Raw genomic sequence first — 23,831 nt, 5'->3', positions numbered from 1 at the left:
GTCTCCCCTCAAAATGCCGCTTTTCTCCAGTCCCTCCTACTTCCTCTGTCCCATTCTGGGCTCGTGGGCCTCAGAAAGTCAGTGCCCTTCCACGCGGTCTTCCTGCCTCCTCCCGCCATGCTCTGCACCGTGCCCGGAATAAATTACCATCAGCTCAGCTCTTTCAAGCTAGGTTTTGGCTTAGGTTTCCTTTATCACCAAAAGCTAGCCTAGTTTCTGAGTTCCCCGGAAGCAAAGATCCTCAGTCACACAGTCCTGCACAGTGCATCTCATTTCTGCCATCTGTTCTCTACTTGGATCCTTCGGTCTCTTCAGATTGACCCGTTCACCCCCCTGAACACACTCACATGGCCATTAGCCCTGGCCCGGCCTTCTCTTTTGCAGACTGACCTACCTCTTCAATGCCTTTTGGCACCCATCAAACTGCTACTTGTCCTCTTGTTAAATGCATCTCATATCCCCAAAACCTTCCCTAACCCAATAATCCATCCCAATCGCTTACCTGAATGAGTCTTGGGACACTGCTTTTTAATATAAATAATTATAATATAAGTCTTAGAAAATGTATTAGCTAACATTTTTACCTATATTTCTCTGGGTATATGGAAAGTGAAGTCTCCTTGAAAAGAGAGTCTGCATTGCCTTCTTCCGTATCCACCACCATGTCTGGGAAACACTCACTATTCAGTAAATAATGATTGAATAACAGCAATCTTTCATTCAACAAACATTTATTGAGCTGCTTCTATGTGGCAAGAACACAAGCTCCACAGACTCGTAAGCTGAAGGCTGCGTTGTCCATTGCCGTGGCCACAGCTCCTAGAAGAGTGCCAGGTTCACGGTAGCACCTTAACAATCGCGTGCTGAAGGAATTAAAAGCATGCAATGGTGAATAATAAGGAATGAAATAGATGATAAGCTCCGTTGAAAGGGGAGATCATACGCTTCTTACATAAGCTCCAAGGGCCGGCCCGACTCCGGACACATATTCACACTCAATGCGTTGCATTGACATTAACAAAAATTCAGTAGATTCTGTTTTGTCACTTAGTACCTGATGGATAAATATTTTTATTTGCTAAAAATTAAAATCCACAGAATTGAAAAGATATTGTAAGAGTAAACCATAAAAAAGAAATTTGTGACTTCTTTTTATTCTGATACAGCTCATTATGACTTCTTAGCATCTTTTACTTGAACTTTATCATTGAACCTTCTTAGAATTAAAATACTGTATACTTTTAAGTAAGACAGAATATGGTCTACGCTTTTCATCAAGAGACTCTGAATGTAGACCATATCTTTCAGATTTATTTACAAACCTACAGAGAGTAAATTCAGCATATTTTTAAAATTGTACCTGACATTAGTAAAATAATTAAAAGTTAAAAGTTTCCATTTCACATAATTTTGCTTCTGCATTTTAAAAAAGAAAATCTAGAAAGCTTTTCTTTTCCTCTTTATTGCTTAACTTTCAATACTGTAAATAAGTGCCTCGGTGTGGCCATTATTGAAGAAAGTTCTAAGTTTATTTACATGCTCCACTTATATTAATGTTTTGACAATAGTGTAACCAAAGGTGAAGCAGTGTAGCCAATAGTGAAAGAGAATGCTACAATGATAAAATAAAATAAAATAAATATTTCTCTAAGGAATAATGTTAATTAATTCCACACAGGAAAATTAAGAATTCCCAAACAGAAATGTTCTTGGGTTTCAACTTCTATTTATCTTCAAAATGGAATCAAAAGAGATGTGGAGGTTGGAGACTAGAGGAACAATATCTTTCTATTTATGTTAGGAACATACTCATATTATCAAAAATGCAGATATATCATTAGGTCAACCATTTCCAAACCCATAAAGCCCTAAGCTGGTATAATTCTGTTTCATAGATGTACCAGTATATATACATGTCTATATACAAGCATCTGTGAATTAAAACCTGACCTAATGTGTGAAATGGGACGGGAAAGGATGTGCCACAGAAGACCTTCTGCAACTGTGCTCTTCTCTTATGAATTTGGTAACTTATATCTTAAATTATTCTTTTCCCTCTGCAGGATCTGATCGGAGACCTGAAGGAGAAGCTTTCCGATCACCTGAAAGATGTCCTGGTCGGCCTCATGTACACGCCGCCATCGTACGACGCGCACGAGCTCTGGCATGCCATGAAGGTAGAGGTCCCACCCAAATAAACTCTCAGCAGACACAGGAGGATATTTCAGTGGACAGGGAGTCCTCCATGATGCTCCACGTGCTTGCCTGATGGAGGAGAGGACACGGACAACCTGAGAGAGGATAGAACAATGGAGAAATTACGGTCAAGGAAAGTGACCTAGCCAAGAAGGGGGAGCCCGAAGAGGGCAGCAGCTGGACCCAACCTGTTCGTTTGTTGCACAAACTCAGGTGTGCCCAGCCAGCTTCTTACCCAACTGCCAACAGGAAAGGAAATAAGCTGCCAGGGCTCTTCAGTTGTATCTCTCCTCGATATTTAGTCATTCATTTAGGGGGTGCAGTTACAAATCATGTGAATCTTTTTATTTGTAAAATTTGGCTCATTAAGAAAAAAATTGGATATTAATCAGACTAAAATGGATTCCAATTTTTCGTTTATTTTTGTGTCCTTAAATCAGCCTTTTGCAAAAGCTTTCGATCAAATGCATCGAAATTTTACTTCTGAAGGATTAGAATAATTTTTCCTTATAAGAAGTTATTTCTATGAAATGAATTGACTGCAGATCTGTTGCCGATTTTGTTGGGGGGCAAAGAGAATGCTTTTTCCAAACGCTGATTTTGGTAGAACTGCTGAAATTATTCTACTATAAAGTATGCCAATGACCAGATCTCCACAAGCTGTGACAATGTGTGGCAGGAAAGAGGAAAGAGAGGGGGGAAAATAACTGAGCCTGGATTTTGGCCGTGATATTTGCTGATCAGAACAGGCCTTTAATAAAGTTCACGTGAATCACAATGAATTACTTTTTAAAAATATGACAACTCTAACCTCTTGCAAGATTCTGCGCTTAAAACTTTCAAGAATAAAATCGCATGTTGCTATTTAAATGAAACTGGTATGATGTAACAGTACTTTATAGAATGGAAAGGATTCTGAAACTTTGCTGAGAATGGTCTGATGTCCTCCAGACCATTGAGAGATTGACACAGGCCTGTGGCCGGAAGACACCAGAAGGCGCCTAACCCAAAGGTTTAGGCAAATTGCACAAAATTCGCATCTAGGGAGAGGCAGGGCAGGTCCTGAAATATCCTGAGAAGACCAGTTTGCTTAAGAACTGCTATTCCCGCAACAAAATGAAATGCTCAGTCATGATTAGAGTCCAAACATACCTTTTCCTGCATTATTTAGAAATGCCCTCACTGTTTTTGGATGAAGGAACAAAGTTTCAGGTAATATTATCTGCTCAGGGTCAAACAGCTATAGATGGGAGAGTCTGAATTCACTGGGCCTATTTCACTTCCAAAACATGCTTCCTTTCCCCTCTGACACGCAACCTCTCAGAATGCCACGTGTGCCATATCTCTTTATTGCACACAAGATTTACGATGATTCCTGATAGAAATACCTTTTATTTCTCCCTTTTTGTCTTTCTAGGGAGTGGGCACTGAAGAGAATTGCCTCATTGACATATTAGCCTCAAGAACAAATGGAGAAATTTTCCAGATGCGAGAAGCCTATTATTTGCGTAAGAAATATATATATACATAGATTTTGCACTCATATAAACTTCGTATTTTTCAAAAACACACGCAAATGTTCCAGTTTGTGTTTTAAGGAATTTTTCTAGGCACTTATATTTGAAATATGATCCACTCAATCCAATGAACTCATTTAAAAAATTGATGATTAGGATACTAAAAACGTAATTAACAAGCTAAGCAATTTTTCTAAGGAAAAACCACCAGTTTATGGGAGGATAATACTTTCATTAAGACAGGCGAGTGTCTAATACTTTGTCAGGGAGCATTTTACCTCCTACTCAGGAGAGACGGGGCACATAGAGAAAATAAAGCAAAGTACAATTGCTGAGTGTATTTGATAAGGTTAGGTAGCTACTTCAGTTCAAATAAACTTCACAATCCCTATATTCTACTTCAAAAGCACGTTTTTTCACATTTTAAAAGTACAAAGGTCACCTATTTTCATTTTCAAAAAAGTTGACTGCATTAATTTCCATCACATTATATATTATGTGAAATTGAATGTCAAGAAAAATATTAATTGGATCCTCAGCTCTGTTGCTTCTGAGCAAAAGCAAGACCTTCCCAAAGACCATGAAGTAAGAACCTCCCTTCATAATGTTGAAATGAGACAGTGTACGTGGGAAGAGCTCTGGGCCGGGCAGCAGTCTGTGGAAAATGGATGCAAGATTCTGAACCTGGAGAATTGGAGAATGTGAAATGACTCTCAATGTTTCCGTGTGGTTTTACGATTTTAGAATAGAGACAATAGCTTCTTAAGAGAACAGACCGATGCCCAGGCTCCGGGTAGGGAAGGGTCCCTGGCTGGCTGTTCACTGGTAGAACCTGAGTGGAAGGTAACAAGCACTGAGAAATGTCAACAGATTGATTCATTTCCTGCACTTTCCACTCATGTCTCGGGGAACAGCATTAGCTTACTGGAATGTGGGTCTAGAGTAAATCCCATCTTTAATATGGACGTTTTCTTGCCCAGAATACAGTAGTAATCTTCAAGAGGACATTTACTCGGAGACCTCAGGACACTTCAGAGATACTCTCATGAACTTGGCCCAGGTATGGCATCCAGAATTGAAAATGTTTTACACTATTATAAGTAGATAGGTGGCGTGTCGGTTTCAAGAGCAGGGCAGGAAGCCCAGTGGGCAGTTCACCCTGAAGTCTGTGCGCCGCTTACCCAACAGCAGCTAAAATCAAGACACTGCACTGGAAACTTGGCTTGGGGTGAGGGACAAACCGATACAAGTAAGGCACCAGCTCTGCTCTCAAACACGTAAAACTCTGTCACGCTTAGGACAGCGCGAGGATATACATACTGTATATATGAGGATATGTTCCAAGGCAATTTGAAGACTAAAATATTACAGTTAGAATTTATGATTCTAATCAGGAATTAGAATTATATTCCTAATTCAGGTTTTTAGAGCTGCTAAACAGTTTGGGCACAGCTAACTTTTCTTAGCTCCTACTATATATCCAGTCACATGCAAGGAGAGAAGCATATGTTCTCATTTAATAACTGTAAACATGCTGTAATGTGAATATTCTTATGAGCACTTTGGGAATGAGGAAACAGTGGAGGAAGAACTGTAAGATTCTTGTTTCCTCTGTCCAGTGCTAGTCCATATAAATCCAGAATTTGAATTCAACCCTATAGACCCCCAAATGTTAGCATATAATCCTCAGAACCTCCTGGAAGCATTCTGTAGTACAAAGGAACATTATTTCCAATTGAAATTACATCTTGTCACTTGTCTTATTTTTCTCTACTGATTAAATAGAATGTAATTATTTCCATCCAATTAATGTTGCTTGAAAACATTCCACATGTTAGCATTGTAATAAGAAAACCATTTTAAAAATATAGTTATCTGTTATCTTATGCACATTCTTGGACTGTGCCTGTCATCTATTCAGCAGAGGCATTTAGGAATGCAAAGCGACAGAGAGTCCATGTTCACCTGCTAACTAGCAATAAAGAATCTAGAAGCACATGACTGGGGAAAAATATCTGAAAAGTCAGTATTTTGGTTTGGTTGTGTGTGTGTGTGTGTGTGTGTGTGTGTCAGAGAGAGAGAGACGAAGCCAAAGCGTTTTTAAACTTCGAAACCTTCCCTGTACGTGAATAGAATTTCACTAGAACTGATGAGTCCATAGAATTTTGTGCAGGGGGATGCGATGTTGGGAAAAGATGCCATTGTCTTTGAAGAAAGCAGTAAAGATGAAAGCCTTCTTAGTGGGGTCAGAGTCAGCAGAGACACCTAGAAGGAGTGAGAAAGAACAAGCGAGACGAGACCAGACCAGAGTGGAAAAAGCCCAGAACCTTACTCTCAGATGAGGGGACAGGATACCAGGTAAAGACACAAGAGAGTGCCATTCTATTCTTTTTCCATTTCTCTGAAATGCTTCGGTAACTGTCGCCTCCAAGAGCTCCCAGATTCTATATACACATGTGTGTGTACATAAATATATATATAGTTAGCTAGATCCATTTACATTCACTTTTATTTTTTAAATTAATTTTATTTACAAAGATTCCCTGTCCACTGGACATACCCTCTCTCTTCCCCCTTCCCCCTTCCCTTGTTTTGTTGTTTTTCTGAGCCTGAACTTTTCCACGGCTCCTGGTGCCAAGGACAAGCTCTCCTTGCTTTTCTCACTCCACGGCTTTGTATGAAATGGTGCTGTGGGTTCCAGCCTCCTTGAGGCCTGGGCAGCTCTCACAGCTCAATTTTGGCAAATTAAGATCTGGGTTTGTTATGTCTTTGAAAATGCAAAACTGGACCCAAAAAATGGAAGGATCCAATCTACTTGCTTCTAGTCAATTCCACACACCCCTTAGCCACACCCAAAGTTCTTTTGTAAACACATTCCTCAAAGATGAGCTTATTTCTTGGTATACCTGCACAGGGCTTGCCTCTCCTTTTAACAACTTGAAGCCTCTCAGAAAATAAACTTAGCTGTGTGCTGACTGCAGGGCTGAGCTAAAAGCCTCTTCAGGTCCCAACAGATCAATCAGCAGTTTCTGCTTCTAACTCTTAGAGACACTAAATTTCTGCATTTTCTCTCTATTCACTTATTTTTGCTTGCAAACAAGCGAATTATTTGCAAAGCCCATCTCTTTCTTGTAATTCGTGGCCACAACGCTGTTTCTCAGCACGCATAGAGACCTGAACAGGTGCTCCTAATGGGCACGCAGCGCGCCTCAGGTGGCGGTTCAGGGCTCAGTGTCCTCCTGCAGTGCCTCACCCATCTTCACACCTGGCTCCTGACTTCCTCACACCTATGGCTCTCAACCTCAGAAGCAGAAATGCAGCGGAGGTTTCAGGGACCTGGGAATACCCCTTCTGTTTACACTCTTTGTGCAGCTGAGCTACTAAGCTTCTTTTCAAGAAGGAGCTGTAGCTCCTGTCAAGGGCAGGTGTAAGCTACTGTCCGTCTGTCTCCAAAGACAATGCAAGCCCAGCTGTCAGTTGTTAGTGTACCTCAAAGGCGAGAAAAAGGACTGATAAGAATGTAACCAACAGAGGCAAACGGGAATGGAAGATGGTAAGGAAGAAGATAACTGTGTCAAAAAACAGAAGATATAGAGGATGACTATATTAAGCACACAGAAAATTTTCAAAAGATAGCTAAATATAAATAAGCTGATAAACTTTAAAACTGCCCTGCTCTCCATCTTAAAAGTATTTTAAAAGGATAACATCTTTACATTTTATCCATGCTTTCTGGTTTTTTAACATATCTTTATCACTTCACCGTTTCAAATGGCCAGTCTATGAAGATTTATTGTTCCTATCTCTAATCTTACTTGTAGAATTACGAAGTTCACTGTGCTCTCAGAGGAGGAAATCAAATATTATGTAAAAATAAAAAATATATCACCATAATCTGAATATATCAGCTATGTTTTAAATTTTTACATAATTAATTCTATCATGAATAGTTAGTTTCCATGATGAATAAAAGGTAAAGATGAAGCTATATTTCAATCTTTTATTCTTTCTGTTTTGTTTTTGGTCTAGATAAAATATGTGTAAAATTTGCCCGCCATTTACCTGTATTATTTTATTTTGCTGAGTTGTCCCGACAAAGAACATACAAAGAAGTTTATATAACATTATATTGATTGGTTTGCATAGCCATCTTTTCCTATAGACTGAGTTTTTCACACTTGAGGACTCTGCCTTATTCAGCTTTATAACTTTGAAACTAAACTCTGTGCATGACAGGTGATAAGCAATTCATATTTTGGGAATAAATAGTACAAATAATAAATTCTTTAAAAATCTGACAACAAAACTTCATTCAGGCTAAAGTAAAAAAAAAAAAAAGAAAGAAAAGAGGATCTCAAACCCAGTGGGTCTTGAATATGACCCTGGAAGCATGGGTGCACACAGAAAGAAGGACATTTCAGAGCGGGCAGACAGGTACAGCATGCTTCTGGCTCGTAGCACTCCTGCTGAGTAAGGAAAACGTGTTCGATTAGACAGCTGGCCAGGAGGTTAGACTGCAGAGGTTCAACTTATTCATGTAAGCAGTGGAGAGCCACTGGAATTTTTTGAGCAAAATGTGAGACAATCAGAAAGATTTCATCTATTATCACTTCCAGGTAGGTAGGGAAAAAATGAAGTTGCCCAAATTCATTACGGCAACAAATTGAAGAAATGTAGTAAGAGTCTCACTTGTAAATTGAAAGAACTTGATTTAATTAAAACTCATTTTCTCATTTGTGATAAATTAAAAGAATGTGATTTGCTAAAAATAACAGTTGATGTTCCCTTCTTAATATCTCTTTACGTTCTGTAATTCCATTCTTCACTTTGAGCGTGTGCTGATCACATCAATCAGATGATGAGCACATGCTAAAGTGATAGAAGAAACCATGGGAAAGCTCAGCAGGAGGCAAGAAACAAGACTCTAGGCAGGACGATACTATTAAGAAGAAATCCCCTATTTTATTCCTCAGAGTCTCTTACTGGTCATTTCTAGCATTTAGATCAGTCAGGCTAAACTCAAGAATTACAAGCTCAGATTAGGGAATGAACGGGAGCTAAGAATATTCAGGTCAGGAAAAAAAAATGTGGAATTTTTCCAAACATTTAGAAGAATGCAACTACAGTCATATGGTGATTTTCCCACAAACTTCCCCAATTTTCTAATTTTTGAAACTACAAAGCTTTATCTTAAAAAACATAGACAACCTTAACTCCACTTCTTTATTTAAGTACACTGTTTGTTTACTAAAGCAATTGTAGGCGTAGAGAAAAATCATGCGGAAAGTACAGAGTTCTCATAGACTTCCCTCACACACAGCTGCCCCTGCTATCAACATTCCATACTAGTGTGGCGACTTTGTTACACTGATGAGAATAATATTATAATTGTACAATAAAATATAATCCCATAGTTTATATTAGGGTTCACTCATTGTGATGTATAGTTTCATGGATTCTTTTCCATTTTTCTTCTGGCAACATACATACAACCTAAAATTTCCCATTTTATTGGTTTTCATATAAGCTATTCGGTGGTGTTAGTTACATTTGCAGTGTCATGCCACCATAACCACCATCCACTAACGAAATTCTCTATCACCCCAAACAGAAACCCTGGATCTGTTAAACATTAACTCACTCCACCCCAACCCTGTCCCCGCTGCCCTGAATTCTAATTTCTAACTATGAATTTACATACTCAAATTATTTCATATAAGTGAGATCACTTTTGGATCTGGCTTATTTCATTCAACGTTATGTCTCCACATCTGAAGTTAAAAACTTCCTACTGTTCTCCACATGCATTTTGCATGATTCAATTAAAGAATGAATACATACCCATGCCAAACTGGAACGCAATCTAATAATTTCATCCATTGCCAGGCAACACGGATTTTAATCCTTTTCTATTCTTTTTTTTTTTTTTGATGCCTAAGTTATTGTCAATTTTGAACTAGGAATAATTCATCTGAAATACATTGTTGCTGAGGAAGCCAAGTATTAACTGGAAGAGGCTGTTAATTGGGGCTGAATGGATTCTTTCGTATTGTTTAGGTGAAAAAAGTACCATATTACTAAGCAAATCCATTGGTCTCCCAATTTAACTTAAAAGTTCAACTTTTAAAAATAAAATTTTATCAAAAAATCAAGAATTTGCTTTACCAGTTTGGTTTTGGTATGGTTTGATTTGATGTTCATGTTTTGGCCACACAGTCGATAAAATTTCCCATACCACCAACCTCAGTAATAGGTCTTAATGTAAGGATTCTAAATTTCTAGGTCAATAACACCAAAAAAGAGAAGACATATAGCTTGGTTTTTCTGGTACAACTTGAGACTTCTGTTTAAGTTGTTGTAGGAATAAGCTTATTTTAATTTATAAAATTACAGGGAAAAAAACACTTTTAATAATAAGTATTATTATTTTAAAACAACCTTATTGGCAACATGTCAATAGGATAAATCATAACTCTTTGATTACCTAAGATTAATCTTTATTAAGAAATTTCCTCCATTAAAGAAGCTCAGCATTTCAAATTTGAAAGCTATCCTGCTATAAAATGAAAACTAAAATAAGTTTCCACTAAGGTTATTCTTGGTTTTGACTTTGCTCTTAATAGAATAAAGCCAACTAACTCACTTTATAGTTACAAATAATTACAAATCTACAAGCTGCATCCAAATATATCAAACAAGATTCATTTGTGGACCAAGAAGTATTAGCCAGAGCTGCAAAGCAATAAAGCATTTATTCTGCAATTCAGGTAACAGATGCAGGTAGCAACTAAACTGTGTCCCCTGCTGGAGGGAATCAAGGAAAATCAAGGAAAAAGAGGAGGATTACATAAAAAGTCTGTAAAGAATTAGGACTGGTGGATGTTTGGGACTTTCCAGATGTCCTTCAAGTTAGTGATGTGATTTCTTTATTGTGTAGTTGTTTCTTGGAGTCCAGATGTCCTCCAGGCCCGTTGTTGCTTTTGGTTTGCCCACCTTGGCAGTGTGGATATCTGGGGCAGGTGTGCATGAGGATGACTTCCCGAATGGCCTCCGGACTCCACTTCAAATCTCTTAGCCATAGTCACTCCATTGTGTTGGATCTCCTTTCTTACACTGAAGAAAAATGTTGTCCTGTGGGTAGAAAACTTTTTTTTCATTTCATTAGTACTAGATCACAATCCAGCTTCTCCCCCTGCCAAATCCTGCTTCTATTACTTCTGTTACTTCCTGCTTCTGTTAATACTTCACATCCACATTTGCAGACTAGTTTTTATGGCAGCATTATTCACAATTTGCAATGAACAGAGCTTGCCTAAGGGTAAACCGCCTGATGAACAGAAGGGCAAACTGTGTATGCATGAGATAGAATATCGAGCGGCTGCAGGAAAGAATGAAGTTGTGAGACATGCAACTAGATGAATGAAACTTGAGGACATCATTTTGAGTGAAATAAGCCAGAAATGAAAGGACAAATATTGCATGTACTCACTAATATAAACTAACTCTGTACAAACTCTGAGAATTGAATTCAAGAACATAGGTTATTAGGGGATAGATATTGGGCATTGATTAAGAGTACAGAGTGTTCGATAAGGCTCATTGTAAAGGTCCCTAGATTGTAAACTCTTATAGCAGTCACATCTGTTCCTGAGTTTTAACTGTTATTTCTAAATTCTGAGATGCTGAGCTCTTTGTTTATAACCTGGAACTTTGGCCATGTGTGTGACACCTGAGTCTCAGAGTTGAGTTCAGCAGCTCTGAATATCAGCATTATTCCATACAGTAAACAGAAAAGAAGCTGAAAAAGAGAACAGACTTCAATTAGAGATATAAATGAAACAGACCTGGTTAGGACTAAGGTAAATCCTAACATGGTAAAAGATGATACTGTCTGTATTTGCAAACCTCAACTTCTATGTGAGACAAGGGGAAGAGATGTTTATTTGGTCCAAATATTAAAGTTTCTGTAGCATACTATCTCATTTAACCTGTCTGGTCAGTCTATTTAAACAACATAATTGCATGGAACCTACAATAGGGAATGAGATCTTGTTTTTCTGTGCAGGTTAGTGTAATACCCTAATACATTCCAGAGTATTTGGGGCAGAAATTTTAAAAGTACTTGCAAAGTCCCCTTGAAGGTCTGGGGGGAAATGTGGAACTGCTAAACTTCCCCAACTGGGGGATTCCTGATATTCTCTGAAGAATTATGGACTCCCAATTTAACAAGCCAGGCCCTTGATCTTGATTCTTGTCCTTATTAAATGTATTTCTGCAATGGTGAAGCTAATCCTACTTAGAATTATTCCTGAGGGTCTCCCCAGAAAATTTCTTTTGTTGCTCAGATGTGACCTCTCCCTCTAAAGCCACCTCTGCAAATAAACTCACTACCTTTGTTTTAGAATGCTAGGCTGCCAGAATGAAAAATACCAGAAATGGAACAGCTTTTAAAAGGGATATTTATTAAGTTTCAAGTATACAGTTTAAGGCTGTGAAAATGTCTAAATTAAGCCACCAACAAGCGGTTACCTTCACTCAAGAAAGGCCGATGCGATCTGGAACACATCTGTCATCTGGGAGGGTGCATAGCAATGCCTGCTGGCTCCCTCTCCTCGTTTCATAAAGCTTCCCCAGGAGTGTTTTCCTTCTGCATCTCTGATTGTGTGGGCTCTGTCAGCACTGAAGCTTTTTCTAAAATGGTTCCCTCTAAAGATCTCCAGTAAGCAACCCCACCTGGAATGAGTAGAGATGCATCTCTATGGAAACCACCAAATCAAAAGGAACCACCCACAATTGGTTTCCATGTCCATGGAAACAATCAAAAAAATCTCACCCAACAATACAGAATGAGAATTAAAGAACATGCTCTTCTGGGGTACACAGCACTTTCAAACCAGCACGACTCTCCCCGCTGGGTGGACCATAACTTCCAGGGGTTTAAGTTTCCCTGGAAACATGAGACATGACTCCCAAGGATGAGCTTGGTCCTGCATTAGGGAATTGAGATTGCCTTTTTGACTGAAAGGGGGAATAGAAATGAAACAATGTTTCACTGGCTAAGAGATTTCTAATAGAGTCAAGAGGTCACTCTGGAGGTTACTCTTAGGCAAGCTGCAGCCAGATACTGCCACAGTATGGCAAGGTTCAGCCAACAGTATTCCTGAGAATCCTAAAGAATACCCTGGGCTCTGCTAAGACTCTCTAAAGGTTTTTCTTAGAAGTTCATTTTTTCAGAAATCAAAGGCCTCCAGATTATTTCTAGGCCAGATAAGCCCTGAAATCCAGAGGTACAGGCTGTCCAAGAACATCAGCCAAGTTCATTCCTCTCCCCCATAGGGTCAGCACTCCTTTCCAGCACAAAGAAGTTGGAATGGTCATTGTCTACATACCCTGAAGATGGAGAGAAAGATCAAATGAGATGGAGGAGGTGTAATGGAGATATTCAGATTCAACAAATGATTATGACTACCGATCATTATATAGATACTTATTTTTAGTTTCTGGTATATTAGAATAGCTAGAAGGAAATACCTGAAATTGTGGAACTGTAATCTTGTAGCCTTGATCTTTTGTAATGTTTTTATGACTGTGTAGCTTTTATCATGTGACCATGTGATTATAAAATCTTGTGACTGACACTACCTTTATCCAGTGCACAGGTGGATGAGTTATAAAATAAAGACAAAAATAATAATAATAGGGAGATAGGTGATATGGGGTGTTTTGAGCTCTGTTTTTATTTTTATTTTTTTGAAGTAATGAAAGTGTTCTGAAGTGATTGTGGTGATGAATATACAACTATATAATGATACAGTTAGTCACTGTGTGCTTTGGTGGGGTTAGATGTATGTGAATATAGCTTAATAAAATTACATTAAAAGAAGAGGGCACCAGTGCAGAGGGGTGGTGTGGTATGTGAGGTCTCTTTGCAGTGTCCTCAGATCAACAGGACATGATGCTGTTCTCGGTTACAGAATGGCAGGTCTGGGCAACTCCAGACATGTAATCCATGAGTCACAGAGATCTAGGGCAGGATTTCTCAGTCTCAGTTTGCCAAAACATGCAGCTAGTTAATTGAGGACCGTTTCTCTGTCAGTTTAGTTGGAGCCAAGTAATCTTTCATGGTGGTTTAGCCTCCCCTCTGCTCTCACTGGTGCTGGCGAATTCCCAAGGTTCAGCTGCGTCTCCCTCATGGTTCTGTCCCATCAGTCTAACCTGTAGCCTCTTAGCTGCTGGAACACTCTGTTCCTGCCGCAGTCATAAACAATTCCATCTGGAAAACTCCCCCTCCAGGTTCTTTCCATTCAACTAGAGAAATCCACTCAAGACCAGGAAAGAAATTTGGAGTCCCATTTATGCTATTTAGGGATTAAAGTTAATTCGAATGAGTTGTACCCAAAACCAGCCTGTGCTGAATTTTGCTGTATCGCTGAGATCACCACAGTGTGGCCATTTCCAGATTCCTTAAAGATGGCAGCGGCAAAAACAACTGCACCCTCAATATTCTTTCAAAATAGTTTTAAAAAACAGATTCCCTTATCTTGACCAAAAAGAGCAGGTTAAATAATCTATTTTACCACTAGCCTACTCTTCCTCTTCTTCTCCGTTTGTCCTCATAATCTTCTGGAAACAGAGGGTCCCACATTGGCCAGCTCCCCCCCACTCTCATTGTTTAAAGGGGGCATCACTTAGGTAGTATTACACAGTCAGTTCTGCCATACCTTCTCTCGGCACGGTCGAGGGGGCGGATAAATCAATAAATTGACAAAGTCTTTTCACTTCACAAAATATGGATTTCATGATTGTTTTATTGTTGAACAAGTCCTATTTTGCAAGTCTGAGACTATTAACCCATCCTTTCTCTCTTCATTTTCACTCTCAAACAGTTAAATTCCACCCCTACCACCCACTGACAGGCAGTAGATGCATAAGGATTCAGCTGAATTCAACCTGTTAGAGAACAGGAAAAGTGAAAAAACACAACATTTTTCAAAGATCACTGCAAAAAAAAAAAAATTAAAACATAAAGAACCTACACATTTTTAACACCCGAATAAAACCTGTGTAATATTTCATAAACTATTCAACAAGTACAGACTATTTGACTCCAAATAGTGATAGAGCTTTCTCAGGAATTACCAGTGTCTTGGTGGTTTTAGGACTTTTTTAGCAGAACTCCTATCATGGTGGTCAGTTAAGAGCGTTCACAAGGGTACACCTGTGCTTCTTCTACAGGGGAACAGAGAAGATGGGTATGCGGACCCGGCTGTGGCTGCTCAGGATGCAATGGTAGCTGGCGCCCACTGTCAGACTGACCAAAGGGACCTCTGCTGACCACTCTGGGTGGTTCTGGTTGACTTACAGTCTATGCGATGTTTCAGGTCCTGTGGGAAGCCTGTCAGCAGAAGTCACCAGAGCACAAGACCATGCTGCAGACAATCCTGTGCAACAAGAGCCCTCAGCAGCTGTGGCTGGGTAATGGGCCGTGTTAGTGTGCAAGCTGCCGGAATGCCAGAAATGGAATGGCTTTTTAAAAGGGAATTGAATAAGTTACAACTTTACAGTTCTAAACTTATAAAGATGTCCAAAATGAGGCATCCAGGGAAAGATACCTTAATTCAAGGAGGGTGATGGGTCAGGAACACCCCCATCAGCTGGGAAGGCACGTGGCTGGCATCTGCTGGTCCCTTGCTCCTGGGCTCTCAGCCTCTGTTCCTGTGGGAGCTCCTCACTTTGCTTCTCTAGGGCTGGCCTTCATCTCTTGGCTTCCCTTGGCTCTCTCCAGACTCTGGCTTGCTTCACATCTCATGGTAACATCTGCTGGGCTCCAAACATCTCCAAACATCTGTGTCTCTGTTCTCCATGTGTCTGCATCTGTGTCAGCTCTGCTCTGAAGTTTCTGTCAGCTCTGTCATTTCTGAGGTTCCTCCAAAATGTTTCCTCTTTTAAAGGACTCCAGTAAACTAATCAAGAAATGGGTGGGGTCACATTGCCATCTAATAAAAGCTTAATACCCACTATTGGGTACGTCACATCTCCATAAAGATAATCTAATCAAAAGATCCACCCTACATTATTAAATCAGGATTAAAAGAAATGATTGCCTCCACAAGATTGAATCAGGATTAAAACATGGATTTTCTGGGGGTACGTAATAGATTCAAACCACTGCATTAGTAATTGGGCTCTTTCCATCCACTCAACTGATTGTATAATGAAAAGCAAATGAAGTGAATTTTTAAAAAGGAAATGCTACCCAGAAATAGAGAAAAGCCAATTCAAAGTATTTTTTTTGAATTACATTTCTACAGACATGTTACATTTAGTGACAGTATTAAGGAATACATTTTCCTTGTAATAATATTTCCAATAACTGAATTCTATCACCTCCAAATAGTGCCTACTTTAAAAAATATCCGTTTTGATGGGGAACTTACTCAAATACATCACCTATCTCTTATTAATTATATTGGATGTTGCCTCCCAGAGAATATACTGGCTACAGTTTAACCAGTTCATTATGAATTAAGGTTATCATTGATACCATGGTTTACGTGATGTGCCTTTTTGGTCTTAGAGCTTTATGCATGTTCGTTTGCATTTTGTTTCATTTTTACCCCAACACCTGCATCTTCTTTTTGCTCTTATTTCAAAATGAAGACACTGTTTCGCTTTTTCTGCAAAAATAAAATAGCCAACACATCTATGGGAAATTTTTAAAGATGGTCTGTGTCCACCTGCCTTGTTCTATACTTTATATGGTGATTACAGCTAAAAAATCACTTTCCTGCTCCTTATTTTCCATGAGAATTAAAATTCTCTGTGCAAAAGCCAGACAAACAGGCTCTTGAAATAAGGGAGCTTAATTAAGCGCAATTCTCAGTTCGTGAACTCTAGTTCATACCCTGAAGGTGATTTCCTATGTCTCAGAAGCACTCTTCCTAAATTCCGTGACCAGTACTTTGTCACTCAGAGAACTTTCACACCTAGATCTCAGGATCTGCCTCTGGTAGAACGCTTGCTGTTTGCATAATCTGACTGATTACTACATATGTCCTAAGCAAGGGTCCCATAAATAATGACTGGCCATGTACTTCCCCTCCCTTAAAATCAGTAGTGGGTCAGTGGTTCCCCAGATACGGCAGCTGTCCCCTGGTAGAAGAGAGCGACAACAGGTCTCTAACGATCGTAAACACTCCAGATGAATGCCGGCTGTACTAACTTTGAGTATTTGCACTTGTTTCAAAGACTACTTACCTGAAACACAACTGACAGTAGTCACATTTCAATTATTTTAGGGAAAATATGTATCACCACTTTGTATAGCAATTCAATCAATATGTTTAAATTCACAATATGTGCAAAAGTTTATTTGAATTATATCAATTTGTTAAAGTTTTCCAGGAATTTCAAAATATTTCTGGGCAAGACATGGTTGATGCCATCAGTGAATGTTATGACGGATACTTTCAGACGCTGCTGGTTGCAATTGGTAAGTGATAAATTCCTTGGCATACAGCAGATCTGTTCCACCACAGGAAATGCTGACTGACTGTGCTGGATTAAAGATGCATGGATAAACTCTTAATCGAGGCATTTTTCCTTAAACTCAGTTATCTAAAAAGGATGTTAACTCTATATGGGAATGGTATATCAGCTACCAATTTAATGCACTAAACTGGCAATCTGATGCTTTCAGTAAACTAATTTCCTTCTCTAATAGCCGGTTCAACCTTCATACTAGGAAACATTGAATCCTCAGACGTTTTCTCTCTCTCAGGTAATTGGGATCTCATACCTTTACATCCGTTTTATATTTTCAGGCTTACATTCCTTTGTTCAATAGCAGATAAATACTAGCAACTGTGGCTTTCTTTACTCCAAAAGGAAAGGTTTTTTTTCTTTTTCCCCCATCCTTTTGTTAAAGAATTTACCTGCAGGAGTACATTCTCCCAGAAAAGAATCGCCTACTTGTTACTTAGCAACGATTTCAGCAGGCCATCATAAAACATTAAATAAGAAAAGCTATCATTCAATAGAGGGAAAAACAGTGGTTGCTCTCCATAAAACCTGCCATCCAACCGACCATGCTCTACCTGGGTTGTGTTGTCGCAACGTTTCAGGGAGGCGAAGTGGGGGTCACCGTGAATATCCCCACAGGAGGCACAGAACGGCGACTTAATGAATGAATCCTGTGATTTTCCATGCCCAGGAACGGCACAGACATACGTGAGCATGAGAGTTGAGAGAGAACAAAACCTTTATAGTTCATGCGGCACCAGGTTTTAACCTAGGAGTTCCTAAAAATGCCGTGGAGTGTTCTATGAAATCCCTCAAATTGCCTACCTATATGAGTATCTCTATCTGTGTAAATGTCTGAGAACATGGAGCAAATTCTCGATGGAAATGAAGAACGACGTACCCCACCAAACCCCTCACCTTACAGACAAGGCCTAAGGGGGTCAAATGATCGCTCCAAAGACTGTCCGCTGAGCAGCACAGTTCTGCCCGGAGCCCGTGCCCCAGTCACAGTGTGCCCAGACCACCCCCACAAACAAGGCGCTGGGCGTGCCAGTGGGAACAGGGGACATCAGAAGTGCCGCAGAACATTCTAGACAGGTTCATTCAGGGAGCACCTCCTCTCCTGGCCACTGGTTCAGGCCACCGCCGCCACCACCAGCCCTCGACCTGCAGGAGCCTTGCGTTCTAGTCGAGACTCGAGCCTGATTACGGGGCTCACTACACTCTAAATAAAACAAAAGGTGAGAGCATGGTCTCACAATCTGGAGTAGTGACTTGGACCAAACATCATTTTGATGATTTTATTTTTCCTAGAAAGTCATGGCTTCACATGAATTCATTTATTAATTAACTTTCTTATTCAAATAAATAATCATGCCTGCAATCACAGCAGCCAACACTCATTAGGGCAGCTGGAAGTCAGGCTCTAGGCTGCTCGAATGCCACAGTGATTTTGCATCACCATGACTCAACCCACAGACTTTGCTGGGCTGTAAGAAGAAACTAAGAGCATTCCAACAGATAGACCAAATGGAAATCTGAATGCGTCAGTATAATACTGTTGGCTTATGTTTTTCTGTTTAGACTGTTTATACTGCTCTAAGTGTTGAAATCATAATACTATGTACAATAAGGAAACCCGCATCCTTAGGACTCTTAAAGAATCACTCTTCAAGGATTATAACAGAAAAAAATGTTCACATCATTTCTCAAATTCTGAAGAAAATGCATATTGTCACCACCATTTTTTTCTTTACCCTCTGATTTCTCGCAGTTCTCTGTGTTCGAGACAAGCCAGCCTATTTTGCTTACAGACTACATAGTGCAATCCATGTAAGTATCACCCAAATATTTTTTTAAATTTCTCCAGGAATTGGGTCCACTCTTCCAAACGACTACTGTGACTTCCATTATGAAAATATTAATTGCCATTTTTTGGTCTTATACATAAATGTTTAAATTTCAAAGACAATATGCCCAAGAGGAAAAAATGTGCAATGTTCCAAAAATGAGACCCATCAAATAAGGAGAATGTTCCCCTTTCTGTATCAAATTTAGGGGCCTGAGAACTGTGAGTCCCTAGGCTCTATCTCCTCCTAAGCTTTAGAGTTTATAAATGCTTTTGTATATTGCCAAAGACCTCCAAATTATCCTTACCCAAATACAAAGCATATGGAGTCAAGAAGAAAATGTCAAAACATTACCAGAAATTGCTACATTTCTGAATTTTTAAAATGCAAAATAATTTCAAGAGTTATTTTTAAACAAAGTGTTACTTTCAAAAATTCCTAGAGAGCTTGACAGCAATAAGTTCTAAAGCTATTTTTGTAATTAAATGGAAATGTTTGTTCACTCACACATCCTTTGTTTTAAATAAACAAACACCTACATGTATGAAACACATTTGGAAAAAGAAAGTCAGATACACGCCATTATACATAGGCCATAGTCTTTAAAATGCAAAGCGCACTATGAAAAACAGTCCTTTTGACAATAATTTTCAGAATCAGAAAGTATTTTATCCTCGGTAAATTTTTACAGGCCAACTACTTTACCGTAGGCAGTGTACTGTAGGGTTACACTAATCCTCCACAATGTTTTTATTATACGTCCTGTTTATATGTTTTATGTGCACTAAGAATCTATTAAAACTCAGAACACAGAAGAATATAATCTCTCACAGTCCCCCTACTTCTCTTTATTCTATTTCCAAGCAAAAAAAAAAAAAAAAAAAAGTCGATTTCATTATTTAAAACAGTGTATTGGGTAACTCTTTAGAATGATTTCAATGCTTTCTTTTTCAAAGAACCAACCACTGCAATGACAGAATATATCTTCACTTGTGAATGAGGATAGGAAAATAATCACAACTATCCTGATTCTACTTATGCTTAAATTTGGAGCTACTTTCTCTAAAAATAAATAGAAATATAGCCCTGCTGTATGTGTATTGCAAGGCAGAACGAATGCATGTGCACTCACTCACAAACAGTCAGAAGAGAAATAGGGGAATTGCATATTCTAGAAATCAAATTTTTGATATTTGAGGACCTTTAATAGAAAATATTGGTAAACAGAAAAAAAAGTTTTCATCATGCCTGAACCAAAGCAAACCTCCCTTTTGCTGCAGTATACTATAAACTATTTTATAATTTAAATATGGAAACTTGGTTATTTCATTTGTATCCACAAAATCTATGAAAATTTGGTTAATAGTTCTACATTCAAATCATTCCGACATCAGAAATGAGACTGACCTGACTGGCCACCGGATGTCACCATTACTCCATTTGAAAAGAATTTAAAATATTTACATGTTATTTCTGCAGCTAGTGAAAAAAGAACTTGTTTTTTGTATTTTTCAATATTTTAGTTTAAATAGGCAAATATTTCAAGTGCCTGGGGTTCTTATTTCTACAAATGTTCGATGACAGAACACAAGACCAGGGGCCTGGTTGTGGGTGCAAACATGCCGACAGGCACCTGACAAAGCCTGGGGAGGTTTTCTCCGGCAGAAATCCTCACTCGGGAGAATGGCGTGATCAGATTTGCATTGTATGAGTGCTGTGTTGGAGGATGGAAAACGGGAGGTACTACTGCAGGATCCAAGGGTGAAATGATAAGGACAAGAGGGGCCGCCCGGTGGAAGCAGGGGCCAGAGTGACCTTTGCGGAGAGAAGCGGGCAGTGGGTTGAAGAGGCAGAAGCCAGGGAGGGCACGCAGAGGGGTCAGCGCTGGTGAGGGGCGCAGAGCCGCCCATGCGGGGACCGGGATGGGCCTATTTCACAAGACTGACTTGGCTGTTGCACTCCTTCCCCGGCCTTTACCTCCTAGGACTTTGGTTTCCACAATAAAACCATAATCAGGATTCTGATTGCCAGAAGCGAAATCGACCTGATGACCATACGGAAGCGATACAGAGAGAGATACGGGAAATCCCTATCGCATGACATCAGAGTAAGTCTCCTGCAAGGGACTGAGTTTGACCCAGATTACATCCTTTTTTAAACTGAGGCAACAGCCTTAGTTTAATTGACTTTATATTAGAATCTAACCAGTTGAACAGCTCACAGGCATTCAGAGAGCTGTTAGCACAGCACAGATGCTAATTTTAGAAAATCCCTTCACCTCTGGGACAGAATTTGCACTCTTTAATGTGTCTTAAGCAAAAATTATTCATGTAGTCAAGAAAAATAGTCAGCCTTTATTATTGTGCTTTATAGACTCAATTCTGAGGAACGATCAGTGTTATCACGAGATACCCCTCAGGGAAAAATATATGTATTTTGCAGCATGAAAAGGTTTACTGGGAAGAGAATCCTAAAGATAGGCTCACTTCTCCTCTCATCTCCCCGTGGAAGGACGGGCCACCAATCCCATAAACTGATAATCCAGAGGAATTTAACACTGCCAGCCATGCAAAAGTTTCTCTTCAACCCAGAAGGGCTGAAAAGGAGTGACGCAGAAGGAAACAGTAGATTTCTTCATTCTGGCACTTCTAAGCTTTTGCCAAGGTTTTGATGAAACCTAGCCAGAATATGTGGGACCAGGTATTTCTGAGGATCTCAGTGAAAGATGAAAATGTTTGACCCTTTTTCAAAAAATTATTAAGAATTTCAAGATGTTGAGAGCAAAGCATTAAGCCAAGCTCCAGGCCTGAGCATTAAGTGTAGCACATATCTGTACACAGCGAGGAAGCCTGTGACCTTGTCCTCCACGTTTTCAACTGAAACTTTCAATCACAAGAAATAGTTGTTTTATTTATTGAGATAGCGGTTCAGAAGCAACTTGACAGCTCAAGAATCTAGACAAAAATGAAGGCCTTGTAATTCCTAAGCTGGGAAAGCTGGTTTCTAAGAGCAAGAGTTGATGGAGCAGTTAGGAAAAGTCTTACTCACATTTCCTTGCTAAAACTCCTCTTATTCCCCACTGTCAAACCCCTAAACTCTTCGGTGGTGAACATTTTCCATTGAGAAAAATGTCATAACTTATTTTCCAGATGAATAAATTAACTCTTATACATTTATTGCAAATTAATCACAACCATCCCAAAGTTTAATAATATTTACAAATGATTAATGCAAAACTGGGTACATTTAAAACAATGATTTATGATTACATGACCTTGTACGGGACAACATGAATATGAGCGACTTTTAACAAAGATAGGTTTCCTAATTGCATTTATTCATTATTGTTGTCATTTTGGAAAATATAGCAACCATAAAGGAACATAAAAAGAAAATAAAAATTACCTTAATTCCTCACCACAGATAATCATGAATAAAACGTTGTTATAGATGCTTTCAATCTTTTATGCAAATACAAACATTAATAGATTTACTACTTAAATAATTTTTTAAATCATGATATTTCATTGTATGAACTGTAAATTATATAAACTGTTATAATATTATGATACATAATTTTGAGCACAAATCTGTGCTCATCAATAATTAAGAATTAATTCCCTGTTACATATTTCTTAGAATAGAAATAGTGCATTAGTTAGCATAAAGATTTTTCAGCTTCTGAAACATCTTGCCAATTTCCTCTCCAGAAGGACTCTACACTGATTCATAAAAACAATACTAGGGTTTCCATTTCAAAGTTGAGAAGATTTAGCTCTACTGTAAGTTATTCTTATTATTCCATATTAGATTTCAATCAACTTTATATAAACCACATTATATTGACTACAACCATGAAATTTTTCAATGATTTCCACTGGAGTAGTTCTTAACACCCCTTAAATCTTTAGATGAAAAAGGAAATGATTTTGGAAAGGCTTAGTGTCCCATGGGTCTTTCAACCTGCAATTCAGAGGCATCCTGGCTCTTTTTTTTAGAAATACTATGACATTTCGTTTCAAATATACTATATTTTTTTCTTTCCAGAATTTTGCTTCAGGGCACTATGAGAAAGCGCTGCAGGCCATTTGCACTGGTGATGCCGAAGATTACTAAAAGAAGGAGAGAGCTTCGAGGGCATGCGCACCCCTTCACAGGCACAGCAGATGTGCCAGTTCTGAGATCCGGTTTAGCACAACAAAACCACAGAATTATATTTTATCTTCTCTTTTAGAAATTATTCCAAATCAAAGAAAAATCTGTTGATGAAAGTATATGATACTGAATGTGCAAATGTGGTCTAAGTCAGTAATTCATTAAATTCTGTGTGATGGAATGATAGTTACAATTCTCACATTGAAGAGAGTTCATTTGAATGTGATGCGATGATACCCTACCCCAAGAGAGTTCTGCTCAAATGTCCCTTGCATGCTTTAGGAAACCAAGGAAAATGCAGTGTGCAGACTTCCCTCTTAGGGGCATTTTCAAGACTTTTGTACAAATGCAATAAAGCTAAAATGAACACCTGACGTAGCCTCTCAAGAAAATAAAAATATAAAACAGAAAAATGCAGCCTGGGATACTTTGGCGGGCTTATGTGAACAAGAGACTTGGTATAAAAGTGGGTGTATGAATGTGTGTGTTTGTATGTGTGCTTGGCAACTACTTGCTAAAGGCAATTCGTCTCTAGCTAATTTCTTTCTTTCTGGCGATTGCCTCAGCAATACCAGTGAATTCACTGCGCGTG

The 23,831-nt window shown here is 38.9% G+C and overlaps 1 protein-coding gene across 1 annotated transcript in view; it reads left to right on the top strand.

Annotated features, from left to right (window-relative positions):
• ANXA10 (annexin A10) overlaps positions 1-23,613 on the top strand; it is a 74,926-nt gene extending 51,313 nt beyond the window's left edge. The window contains exons 4-12 of the mRNA XM_077144521.1: positions 2,064-2,177; positions 3,614-3,704; positions 4,694-4,773; positions 14,949-15,002; positions 15,095-15,188; positions 17,110-17,205; positions 19,009-19,067; positions 21,069-21,191; positions 23,132-23,613. Of these exons, the coding sequence (XP_077000636.1) occupies positions 2,064-2,177; positions 3,614-3,704; positions 4,694-4,773; positions 14,949-15,002; positions 15,095-15,188; positions 17,110-17,205; positions 19,009-19,067; positions 21,069-21,191; positions 23,132-23,200 (780 nt within the window). The 3' untranslated portion in view covers positions 23,201-23,613. The remainder of the gene's footprint in view (positions 1-2,063; positions 2,178-3,613; positions 3,705-4,693; positions 4,774-14,948; positions 15,003-15,094; positions 15,189-17,109; positions 17,206-19,008; positions 19,068-21,068; positions 21,192-23,131) is intronic.
• The last annotated feature ends 218 nt before the right edge of the window (positions 23,614-23,831 follow it).

Source organism: Tamandua tetradactyla, chromosome 26 (assembly GCF_023851605.1).
Source record: "Tamandua tetradactyla isolate mTamTet1 chromosome 26, mTamTet1.pri, whole genome shotgun sequence".
Taxonomy (NCBI): domain Eukaryota; kingdom Metazoa; phylum Chordata; class Mammalia; order Pilosa; family Myrmecophagidae; genus Tamandua; species Tamandua tetradactyla.
Note: the sequence above shows the minus strand (reverse complement) of the source record. Positions and strands in the feature narration are given on the sequence as shown.